Genomic DNA, 13,241 nt, shown 5'->3' with positions numbered 1-13,241 from the left:
CTGACCATTCATGATGACGACATGATCTTTCTGTTACAGCACCCGACCCCCTCCATGATGCCAGGCCTGCTCTGCATTCTACATCGCTGACTGTCCGTAACGCTTCCTCGCTCCTTGCGGCCCCCTCCACAGGACTCTTCGCACTGGACTGAGAAGGTAACTTTTTTGCAAGACTAACCTGGTCCCTGTATCTGAATCGCACTCCAATTTGATCAACCTGAACTTCTGACTTCTCCCTGTCTCGCATAACCAGAGAGCCGAGAGTGGCACTTTGGGCTCTTTGGTGCTATTTTCACTTTAATCATTATAGCAGAACATCTCCGGTTCTACTGATTAGATTTTTGTCACTTGGTATTGTTTTATTTATTAAATTCTATTCTATTTGTCTAAATTGGTATGGGATTTTTCTTGTGTTTTGTTTTCACTTTATTACTGTTTGAAGGACTGCATTAATTCTTTACCCACTATCTCAAAATGTGCCTGACTGCTCTGTGTGAAGCTACCAGAGGGTTGAGCCCAAGTTAATTCAGGTTTTGCTTGTGTCTCACCCTGACATGGATTGTGGATGCGGCGCTTGAATATGGTTTTATCCCTCTCAATCAGTAATCCAATTTCTTACATTGGTGGCATCGGTGGGATTAGGGCTTGTGTTTGTGCCCAGTGAAAATCACAGATAAATAATCTGAGACCAATTTGAGCCTTTTTAAATTCTCACTAGTGACTTGAATGCCTATTTTCCTTTTTATCTAAATTTAAGTTTCCTATTCCTTGTCTCATACCATGGAAGAGGGGATGATCAATGTGGATAACCTAAGCAGGGATGAGCTACAGAAACTCTGAAAGGAGAGGGGCATATGGGGAGGAAAGAGCGCCACAAAGCTGGACCTTCATATAGCCCTCTGTGCCTAAGATGAAGTCACTAGGATGCAATCCCAGCCTGAGGAATCTGAGGATGAGGATCATAATGTGGAGGATCATGATGAAGGGGAACTTAATTTGGAAATAGAGGATGATCGGACTGTGTACACTGTGCAGGATCTCCCAGAGAAGGGATGTTGTACCAGATCCTGGGTGCAGAGAGGGAAAAGGCCTACTGTCTTCGTTGTTTTTCTTTTTTATACTTCTTAGTCTGAAGTCTGATGGTGTCTTGGCAGCGAGTGTGCCGTGAACCACCAGAGATGGTTAGCATGTCTCAGAGATGTGTGGAATGCTGTTCATGATGGCTTTGTAAGATGGAGTTATATCAGGATGGGGGTAAATTACAAAAATGTGCCAATAAGTATAATTTCATTTATATTTGATGGTAATTCATTGTATAGCTGCATTCATCATTAAGTATCTTAATGACTAATGGAAGTAACAGTTAAGGGTTCCATGATCTAGCATGCCACCTTGGAACAATGCAGTACGGGTGGTAGAATTGCTTTGTTAAAATATATTTATCGAATCTCAGGTGACTAATGAAAACTGTTTTCTCCTGATTCTCAAGAAACATGAAAGTCTGAAACTTTCCTTTGCACAGAAAATGGGTACATGGGCCCATTGCTCCCCAGGGCACTGTATGTAACACAACCCCAGTTGTGCCTTAGACATATTTAGGCTTTTGGGGAATGGTAATGTGACTCAAGTGGCAAATCTAAATTGGAGTAGTTAGAGTATATATCAAGACATTGTTTTGTATTTGGGATGTCAAAATGTATTTAATGTAATGAACGAAGAGTGGCAATTTAGAAATGGTCCTATTATTTCAGAATATATTACAGAAACTAAATTGGGATCCTTCATTAGGGGAATTACCACAGTACATTTCACATGCTTTAGCATGTTCCTTTCTTTGAGGAATGTACCACTTCTATGACTTCTCTCTTCTCTTTCTAGTAGGAGCCACCCCTCACCAGAATCTGTTAACATTTTACAAGGACTTTAAACCTCGTCTTTTGAGAAGATATATAGCAAGATATCCCAATGTAATGGAAATATTTACAAGTATATCACCATTTTCACTCTGTCTCCTGTTACTTTACTCCTTTGTCTGGCCTTGTACACTCAGCCCTGTACTTTTACCATTCTTTACTAATTATAGCCATTGATGACTGTTACTCTAGCTAGAACTGTTCCTTATGTAGTAAGCCATTGCCCTTGTGGCTATATACATGCTATAGAATCATCTCAATAAATAAATGAAGCCCATTGATCTGAGGTATTATTTAATCACAATACAGGAAAACCACTAAAAAGTGCAGGCAATACATTTAATTTTCTTTCAACAGCCTAGTTGTGACTTCCCTACTCACCTATAATTGAAAGCATAGGTTCTACACTGTAAAATGTTATTACATTCAGTGATCCAGTTGAAATGTCTTTTTCTAGAGCCATCAGACAGTGTGTAATTCTGGTCAATAAGTAGCGTCACAACTACAACTCAAAGAGTAAAAGGAATAAATAGCTACTGAACTCTATCTTCTGGACAATTTTTTCTTTTCAGGAATTAGTCAATAAGGAAATATAGTATGCCAACATGGTTATGTGTTGCTCTGTTGGAGAAGACTTCTGGTTGAATGCTATCCCTGAATATGAACTAGTCACTTTTGAAAAAAACGTAAGTTAAAATATTTGGATTATATTTTTAAAACATTTTCAGGTTGCATATTTTTTTTTTTTTTCAGTATACATCTTTCATTATTCATATGGTATTCATTTAGAAAAAAGTAGTGAGAGTCTTATGAGTTAAGAGCAGTGGGGAAGGATGATGTTGTGGCTGTAATTGCAAGCACCTTGATGTTCAAAGACTTTATTGAAATACATCCCTACACAAGATCAAGGACTTTTAACTGACTTTCAATATCCTCATAATGTTCAGTAGCTGGAACTTTTTCTCATATGTATCCTGAAGTCTAGACTGGTGATTGAGAATAAACATTTGACTTATTTAAAGAAAAGATAAGGGGCACCCAGGGAACAACTTGTTTCAACTGACACATCTTAACATAGACTGGAGAATTACGTTAGGTAGAGTACTTCATTTGAGCCAGTGGTTTCTGGTGCTCAACACCAGCACTTAATTGTTGGCACCGCTACCTATGGCAGTTCACCACATGTGGGGCTGTCCGTCTAGTTTTAAAATGAGTGCAACAACATTTGCTTAATAATTCTACATACATTAAAATGTATTATTACCAGCTGCCCAAGCCATTTTTATAGCTTTGGGGGTCTAGAATAGTCCAAGTTGTCACCCTTGAAGAAGTGTCATGGTTCTTAATTGTTATTGCCAGCGGAGGCTGGGGCAATAGGTGGTTCAAGCTGCAGTGGCCTCTTGACAAGGGCCATTGCACTTCATTTTTTGCAGATTAAGCACTGGCCAGTCACCAGAAGAGCAAAATCCGTGGCTTTGAGAAAACCATACTTAGTCCAAGCTCATTTTTCATGGGAGCTGCCAGCGCTCAACAAATATCCATATGTCAAAAGAGTGGCAGGTCTAATCTTTAGACCACTGTAGTTAATCTTTAATGAGGAATCAAAAGTAAGATCAAGAGCTGTCAGTCACTTGGATACATATTCAATGACACAGTAAACGTCTTATTTCGGGTTTGATTTTTTTCCTTTGGCTCATAACAAAATAAACGGTAAACAAATGTGTTAACCGTAGAACATGTTTTCCTTCCTCATAGCAGGAAACTTTCTGACTCAAAACTGATGTAATACTCTCTTAATATAATGAAACCATAAAAAAATCAGATTTAGAAAGATGTTTAAGGTAAGGAGATGAACATAGTATTTAAAAAAACAATAAACCTCTGAACTGCTCTATTCATGAACTCAGGACAGTCAGACAAAAAGCATTGAAAGTTCCCTTCAGTCTGTCGTCCAAGCATCAGAATCAGAAAGATGTGCCACTACCTGTGCACTGAGGTTTTAACCCAGAGCTGGAGCTTTTTAAGCCCTAATAATATGGCCCTCATAATCAGTGCATCACATAAGTATTAGTAGCATTGCTTTTGAAAAAAAAGAAATGCAATCCAAAGAAAATAAATTTCGAAAACATACAATCCTTGATTTCATACAGAAGGGATCTCAAAATGCGATGCAGGGCACACTACGAAATTTGTTTTATTTATTAAATTGTTTTCTTACCTCACATTATCCATATTCCAGTGTTTAGCACCCCACACCCTGCCCCTCCCCGCCCAGCCTTTCTGCCCCACGGAACTCCCTCCATGGGCCAAGGCTGTATTTTGATACTTGATCTAATAATTTTCTTCGCATACTGATAGGAGTGTGAACCTGACAATCATGGCTTCTAACAACTAAAATCACAAAAAGGATGATTCAAAACAATCCCTGTTCAAATATTCAGCATTGATACATTTTTGGAGGTAGCTGCATGCACTGGGCCGGGGAACTTATTTGTGTTGATGAGACGTTACATCTCATCATCAGACTTTGACCCAGATCTGGACCAACTAAAAAGTATAAAGTAGGAGGAAGAGAAAGATTTTAAAACTGTGACAAAAGCAGAAACGGCATTAACTTGAAGCAAACCTAGGCAGCATTGGTTTTCCAGGTCTCAAGCGTGCAACAACTCCTGCTCCCGACTCCAAAGATAAACACTGGACCCATGATAATGAACCCATGATCTTTTTTAAAATAAATGAAGCACTGCATAGAAGTACGCCTGTCAAATACCAATGTTTTACTCATCCAGTACATGGTGTAAACACAAGTATCTTTGTAATGCTCGTTTGAATCATATGCATGAGTGATGAAAGCATAGCACATTTCCACATACCATTCCAGCATATGGAAAATATATTCATAGCTGCCAGCCAGTCCTGGCTTTCATCCCAGCAGTACTTTGCATTCAAGGGCTTCTTTAAGCTCATGCATATGACGCTAAAAGCAAGTTCAAGAATGCATTGGGATACTGACAGCATTGCCTAATGGTGTTGCACTTGACAATGGAGCCGCTCTGCAAAGGTGAGTATCCAGACAACAGCAGCATCACTTCCATTTGCACTTGTTAAGATCGCAGAATGGCAGTGGAGGGCCTTCTGAAATTATGAGGGTTTAGTAGCATAAAGCACGGGACCTAATTAACCGCATCGCTGCAGCGGCTTTTCCCGCTGTGTGCGGCATTTTTTAAATTACCGCATTACGTGACGAGCTCAGCTCGTCATCCGCACACGGCAGGTAAGTCTGATGACGAGCTGAGCTCGTCATCAGCATCGAAGTGGTTAATAGGTGCAACTGGGTAAATTAACAGAGCCAAACCCTTTTGCGGGGTCACAACACAGTCAAACACATAGTTCAAGACATTCTTTGGAGAAGGGTTTTGTGGGTACTGGCAAACCATGATTTGCAAAACGTGTAGAACACTAGAAAAAACACCACTACAACCCACACATTAGAAATACTTTTAACAGGAAACTTAATTTTTGACACTGTGCAAGAGTTGCTGCAGGTGCCCCTTGCTCATGTTAAGTGGTGCACTTCAGTTTGAACACTGATACTGTTGTGCATTCTGTGTCAGGCAGCTCACATGTGCAGACCTGACACATTGAATTCATCGAAGCTGATGGTGTAAACTTCCACACTCCACACAGTACAGAGGATCAAGGGATAACAATAGTGGGTCCAATTACCAGAACTATCTTAAGACAACATCCTAAACTTACTGCTTTTGGTATTCACAGAAGGCATTTAGTAGTAGTAAAGTTAGATTTTGTCTTAAATTTGACTTAAGACAAACTTAAGACAGACTTAAGACAGACTTAAGTTAGGATTTTGTCTTACATCTGTCTTAAGTCTGTCTTACGTTTGTCTTAAGTCTATCTTTAGTCTGTGTTAAGTTTCTCTTAAGTTTGTCTTAAATCAAACTTAAGACAAAATCCTAACTTTACTACTACTGAATGCCTTATGTGAATACCAAAAGTAGTAAGTTTAGGATTTTGTCTTAAGTTAGTTCTGTGAATCGGCCCCAGAGAACGGAGAGAATGATGAGGTGCACAGTGGGTGCCAGAATACACAGGGTTGAGTGACAGGGACTCAGTGAGGGGGAAAAAGAAGGAATAGTGAATGGAAGCTGGGCAGACGAAGAAGAGGAAGGGAGGACACTGTCCTGGGAAACTGGCGAGTTAGGATGCCCTACGATGGGATATGGTTCACAGGGCGGAAATGTGCGCCGTGAAGGGCAGCAGGGTGGAGAATAGACTGGAACAGGAATAGATGGATGGAGGGATTGATGAGGGAGTAGAACAGGACCAAGTTACAGGAAGTGGCCAAAAAGTTGGTCAGGGCATTTCTGATATTTCATTACTAACTAAACATATGTTGAAAATTGGCGACCACACTGTTATCTTCCCAGTCAGTGATGTTTCAATAACACAGCAGAAAAAGAGCATGCTGGTCAGTACCTGTGAGGTAGGTATTGTGCGAGGAATTGATGAAATAATGAGACAGTGGCTGAGACATGTCTTCGTTCACATCCAGTTTCTCAGGGGGGACAACTCCGTTTTCTTCTCCGCTCAGGTAGCTCATAAATCCTTCCACTGATATTTGTCCTATAAAGAAACCACATAATCAAACAAACACGTCTTCAGCTACCATCAGTCTTTGGTTTCAAACAGCACAGCAGTATTTCAGCATATTTATGTATTTACAGGTTTCTTTAATAGCGTTATATATCTACTTTGTGAATTCGGAGCCCTCTGTTAGCTGATCACAGCTTCTCGTTGTAAAAAGCAGAGAACAATGTTGCACAGTTTGATGCTCAAAAGTGGATAAAAGGAAAAAACGTATGGTTTGGCAATTAAAAAATCTTAGCATATGCATAAAGATGTATTATATTTCATTTTTTTCCTTGAATAATAATTGCATGATGAACAATCAGATCTGAATGCTTATCTTACCGATGCAACTTTTCCTAAGACTTTTATCAATTGGAATATATCATTATTTAGACTCTCCAGATTGCACAAGAGTTGAGAAGCACTGTCTCAGGGATAATGCGAAACCTGTATGTAGGCATTGCTGCTTACCAGCCCTTTCTAAGCCAGGCACCGACTCCGGAGTGACTCCACTAATGGACTGTTACAAAGCAGGTGTGTTCTGAAAAGTGAAGATAAAAACTAGCACAGACAGGCTACCTACTTCTGTTGCAAAATGGCAGACAATGGACTGATTTTTCCTTGACTAAGGTTGGAAAACCTCCATCTGTTACAAAAACTCTTTTTGTTGATGCGTTAGTGTAAGTGCTAACTTGGCAGAGTTGGTTTGGAAGATTCCTCTATCCTAATGGCCACCCATTTCGGGGTATTATCTAACCATCTGAAGCCGCCCTTTTGCAAAGAACAAAACATGTTTGTGACCAAAAGAGCTCCATTTACACTTGCGGGAATTCACAAGAGTAATCCTAGCAGACATTCATGATTTCAATACTGCGAATTTCTCTTCAGCATGTGTGGAGAAATGCGCCCTAGTAACTACATGCATGCTGGGGTAAATGGGCAGAAAAAGGTGTGGTTATAGCCTTGTAAACTTGTGAAGTCCCATAAACTTGTCTAATTGTGGGTATTGACAAACTTCGATCTGAAGCTTCCAGTCCTGAAAATTGTCGGAGATGTACTCCTCCTGTAAAGAGATCTCTTCCAAAGTGAGAAGAATAACTATCCATCCCCAAAGTTGGAGGAGAAATGTGTTACCTATTGGGAAACAAAAGAAAAAATGTGCACACACTGGACCTGCGTTTTTCCAGTGCATAATCGTATACTATGTAGCATTATGCATTGGAAATATGGGTGACCCGGACAGTAGCACATGATGTGCCCTTTAGTACGCCTGGAAACTTAAATCTGGAAAGCCATATAGGCATATTATTGGGAATATTTGTGAATTTTAAAGAATAGCAAATCTGTAATCATTCATAGGAGTACTTTTATGGGTGCAGATTTACCACTTTTTGTTAATTGGGCGACTCATGTTCAATTTCTGTAGGGTGTGCCTCCCTTTAGTTTTATCATTCAAGGAAGCGTCCCCTCAATATCCTACTCCAATATCGTGTCTTTACAATGTTGGGATCAATTGAAAAAGGAGATCGGTTTTCTTTCACCCGGTAGACACATTGAAATAGGTGTGTGCATGGTGGAAGTACCAGCACCTGTTTGAAAATGAGCAGGGCCTGACTGGGACCCAAAACTGGCCCTGGCAAAGTGCTTGCCCAGCCCCCCAGGGATTTGGGGGTGCAGCCGAGCTGTTTACCAGGGCCGGTTTCTGCCGATTTCATTACAGCGGCCGATATTGCAGCTATGCTGCAAAAGCGGCCCTGTAACAAAATCGCCCCCCAGGGGCCTAAAACCGGCCCCAAACCCTGGAGGCCCACCAGGGAAATGCCCGGTGCCCGCTATGGAGAGTCTGGCCCTGATAATGAGTTACTTACCAATCCCACAACAGCCATTGGGCTCACCGTTCAAGTTAAGTTCAAGTTCAAGCACTTGTATAGCGCACTGCTCACCCAGAGGGTCTCAAGGCGCTTGGGGAATAGTTCAATGACAATCACACAACCTGTATCATTTCACAATGTGTGGGAGAAAGAAAATGCAGGATGCAAGGCAGCTTCTAGAGTGTTTGAAATGTGTAAAGGAAATTATGCTGAATTATGAATAGTTAAGACGTTATCATTTTCACCATATTGCTTAAAGATAGAGAATTAAATGCTTCCTTGGCATCCTATTTGACATCATTTATAAGAAGCAGAGAGGAGTACAATTACTGGAAAAACGGGGACAGCAGTTTAGTGGTGATAATTAAAAGTAGATTTAGATGGGTCGGTGAATCATTTGAAACAAGTGAGAAGATGTATAAAACGATTTTTACGTGTGTTTTTCTAAGTTGTGTGATGTTTACCAGTTGTTATTTCTAGTACTTTGAAAGTGCAAATGTGCACTACGAAGAGTTATATAAAGATATTATTACTCGTTATTATTATTATATAACTGCTAACAGTAGTAGTAGTAGTATATTTTAATGTGTGGTACAACAGGATGCCTCATTATATTTTGACCTCTCTGGAAAGCATCTGTATTTTAGGTGTTATAAAAAGCATCTCTACAGCAACCCCAATACTTTTTGTAGGTCCAGTTTCTGATTTGCCAACTGTAGGAAATCTTTCCTACAGAGAGAGTACTGGAGAAGCACATAAAGAGGTCTGCTCCGTTCGCTTGATGATTTCTGGATTGGCATGCATCCAAGAACCTTATTCCACATTGTGCAGTGCATGCAGCTAATATTATTTTAATGCTAGCACCGATGATTGGAATAGCTCCATTACAACTGTGTGATGTGAATTTCTCAGAATTAAGTTCAGAAGCTAAGTCAATTTCCAAACCTAGTGAAATGTTCTTGAAGCATTTTTCACAGGCATTAGGTTCTCAAAACAACTGCTTCTGTGTTGTAAGTTGTTTTATAACATCACTGATTTAGGCCAGGGGTGGCATTGGATTAAATGCTAAATGTTTTTTTCTGTGTTTCATATTTTCTTTCTGCAAAAAGTGTATTTTGGTGTGGTAATATTATGATGCCTTAGGAGGATGTGTATTGTTGGAAAATATGTTCAGCTGACTTTATCTTCATTTTTGACATTGCTGAATTAATGGTATTGTTTTCTTCTTTGTTTTCTATGGCGCATTTGTTTCCTGGCCAAGTGACCATTATTTTTGTCCGGGCAGTGTGTGTGCGAGCGTGTGTGGGTGTGTGTGTGTGTTTGTGTATGTGTTTGCCATAGGCAACTATTTTGTCTTTGTTCTCCATATAATTTTGTGTAGTCAGGGCCCATAGCCCTACTTGTGTTCCTTGTTGTCCATGCCACCTTATTTGTTTTTGTTGTAACTTGTGGCTGGAAGCCATTTGGGTGTGCGTTCGCCATAGGCCAGCATGCGTTCTTTGTTGTCTGTGCCTTCTTGCTTGTTGCTGGTTGAATATGTGGCAAGCGGACACTTAGCATAGCAAGTCAGTGTGCGTTTGCCATAGGCCTGCATAGGTTCCATGCTGTACTTGCCGTTTTGCAGTTTTGCTTGTTGTTTGAACATGTGGTCAGCAGCCATTTTGTGTAGCCAGTCAGTGTGCTGTTGCCATAGGCCTGCATATTTTCTTGTTGTCCATGCCTTCTTGCTTATTGTTTAAATATGTGGCTGGCTGCCATTTTCTGTAGTCAATGTCCATAGGCCTGCATGTATTCTTTGTTCTCTGTGACTTCTTGCTTGTTGTTTGAACATGTGGCCTGCGGCCATTTGTTTTGTAGCTAGCCAGTGTGCTCTTGTCATAGACCTGCATATGTTCTTTGTTGTCCATGCCTTCTTGCTTATTGTTTAAACATGTGGCTGGCTGCCATTTTCTGTAGTCAATGTCCATAGGCCAGCATGTATTCTTTGTTGTCCATGTCTACTTGCTTGTTGTTGTTTGAACATGTGGCCGGCGGCCATTATCTGTAGGCAGACAGTGTGCTTGTGCCATTGACCCACATGTATTCTTTTTTGTTAATTTTTAAAAAATTGTTCCCTGATATAAGTTTATCATGCTTGAGGATCATTTTAGTATGTGTGTACAATGTTTATACTTTATTATATGCATTTTTTCCATTTTACCCTGCACCTCCTTGCTCTCCAAAGGATTTCTCATTGTCCCTCATGAAACACCAACAATTACTTTATTGTACATTATTTGATGTTTCCCTACACCATATTGCCTGCCATAGGTCTCTCAGGACATAGGAAATCTTATTTTTTAAAGATTATGTCATTTTCCCCTGCAACCTCTGCCTGCCATAGGCGCACACCCGAATTCGTTCTTTTAAGCAATATTCCATTTTCCCCTGCACCCCCTGCCTGCCCTAGGAACACACCAGCATTCATTTTTTTTAAGGATTATACCATTTCCTTCTACACTCCTTCCCTACCATATGTCTCTTAGGCAATAGGCATACACTAACCTTATTCTTTTAAGGATTATTAATTTTCCCTGCACCCCCCCTGTCTGTCACAGATGTTTCATCTTGGAGGTGCATAAAGCAAACTTTTAAAAGTGTATGTTGTTATCCTAATTGAAATATTACGATATGGTTTGAATTGGAATAAATACACTAGTGTTGTTAATTATTTGAGATAACTAAATTATATTGTCTATAAGAATAATTCAAACTGCAAAAATAGCATTTTCACTGAATGTTTTTCTTGTTTTGTTTGCTTTTAGATGCAAAAGAGACATCACCCACAGTATGTCTAGACAGAAGGTCGGCCCAAAGTAACTCCATACCACGCCAACTGAGTCCTCCTCTGCTTCCGCTTGTGCACCTAAGTGCCAACGAATATAGCTTGAAGATGACCTCAAAGAAAGGTATTCCTGAAAAGAAAGTGGCCATTAAGGAGGAGACGATTAAGCAGATTGCCACCACTGGCATGCCGTCTTCACCTTTTTCAGGAAACATGGTTAGCCTGCTGCACCGTTCTCTGGGCAGGAAGCTGGGAGCAGCACTCCAAGAAAACAATGCCACCCCAACCTATGCCAAAGCCCATGTCTCTCAGCGAGTCAGCCACTGCAATCATAGCGACGAGCAGTGAGTCTGAAATTGATTGGTCTCAGCTGCAAAGTACCCAATTTTCTTCATACAGTGGACAACAGGAGCCGCAGCCATCAACAGTTCTTCATGAAGTAGGAGCAGAATGTGAGGTTGCACTTCCTGCTGACCAAGATGTAGCTCTTGAACTATTGGCTTTACGATCTACAGCAAGAGAATGAAAGGGTACTCCACCATCTTCTCTAAGCATCCCTTCTTATGATCTAGACATGGATTGATCCAAGATGAGTGACAAGGGCAAAGGAAAGTTCTTGAAAGTCTTAGAATAACAGAAAGTGACAGTGATGAGGAGTAGCCATTGACATCAAGATGGCCCCTCCTTTTCAACCTGCCCAAAGGGATGTGGCACTGGCTCCACCACCACCACCACCACTGCCAGCTTCCAGATGTGTAAGGCCCCCACTGAGACCAGCATCCACCACTACCACAATCGAAGTACTCACTGCAGAGAGGCAAACAACACACCCATCCACCTCCAGTTCTTCAGGCAAAAAAGTTCTCCTCTCCAGTTTGGGATTTCTTTATGATTAGCAATCAGGAGGATAACATTGTAATATGCTACATTTACCACGCAAATGGTCATCGAGGTAAGCCTGGTTCATACAATGGTACTGGAGGCCAAATATCCCATATAAAAAACAAAAATCACACAATTCAGTGGGAGGAGCACCTTAAAAAGGTAGCTGGTGATGGTGGTGATGAAAGAGGGGAAGTAGCTCCAATCATGATGATAGAAGGAGGTGATGAGGAAGAAAAGGATGACAGTTTTACACAAAGCATCCCTGTCCCCAACAGCATGTCACTATCACCCCATCAACATCCTCCAAATGGAAAAGACTCCGAAGCAGACACCACTGCATACAGTAATCCCCCCAAGATGCACAGTGAGTCTGCCACCTCCTGGTTCTCTCTGGAAGTTGCTTGTGTCAGTGGAACCACAAAATAAAAAGACCCAAGCTAATACTATGTTTAGGCAGAAGGGGCACTACGAACTAAACCACACAGTGGTACGTTTCTACAACAGGGAAGCTGGCTAAAATGTTGTTGCTGGACCTCTTTCCTTTTTCTTTTGTGGAAGGAGTGGGATTTTTTGAATTTGTAGTGGTCATCTGCCCAAAATGGAAAGTTCCAAGCAGCTTCAGCTACATCAACCAGGAGAAAAGCAGAGCTAGGCAGACTTTATTCTCTTGGCTGCCATCTTCCCCCTTCTTCCTCGCTTGCTGTGTCTATTTCCATTTATCTAGTTCAACATATATATTCAAAATTCAAAACAAATACGATAGCTATAAAAAATAACAACAACCTTAATTATACTGAATATAACATTCAGTTTGATTCCAAAAGGTTAATGGAATTGGCAACATTCGTTTAAAAGTCAGGCACAGAACAATTCTCTACTGACTTCATTCAGATTTTATGGATGGATGCATTATTTATTCTTCGTTTGTTAAGCAATTTAAATGCTCTGCATAGAATTACCTATATTCAACTTTGATACATTTCATGGACCTTTATCTTTAGTTTGGCTTGACAGAGCAGCTGTCATGTTTTTTTACCAGTTCGTTAAAATATACACAGATGGTGCTCTGGCTCCTACAGAGGAGCATAACTCTCTCAC

At 40.6% G+C, this 13,241-nt stretch overlaps 1 protein-coding gene across 3 annotated transcripts in view; it reads right to left on the bottom strand.

Annotated features, from left to right (window-relative positions):
- PLCB1 (phospholipase C beta 1) overlaps positions 1-13,241 on the bottom strand; it is a 2,298,721-nt gene that overhangs the window by 921,452 nt on the left and 1,364,028 nt on the right. For all 3 annotated transcript variants that reach the window (XM_086927697.1, XM_086927698.1, XM_086927696.1), the window contains exon 10: positions 6,411-6,557. In XM_086927697.1, coding sequence (XP_086783823.1) covers positions 6,411-6,557 — 147 coding nt within the window. The remainder of the gene's footprint in view (positions 1-6,410; positions 6,558-13,241) is intronic.

This window comes from Lissotriton vulgaris, chromosome 6 (assembly GCF_964263255.1).
Source record: "Lissotriton vulgaris chromosome 6, aLisVul1.2, whole genome shotgun sequence".
In the NCBI taxonomy this organism is placed as follows: Eukaryota; Metazoa; Chordata; class Amphibia; order Caudata; family Salamandridae; genus Lissotriton; species Lissotriton vulgaris.
Note: the sequence above shows the minus strand (reverse complement) of the source record. Positions and strands in the feature narration are given on the sequence as shown.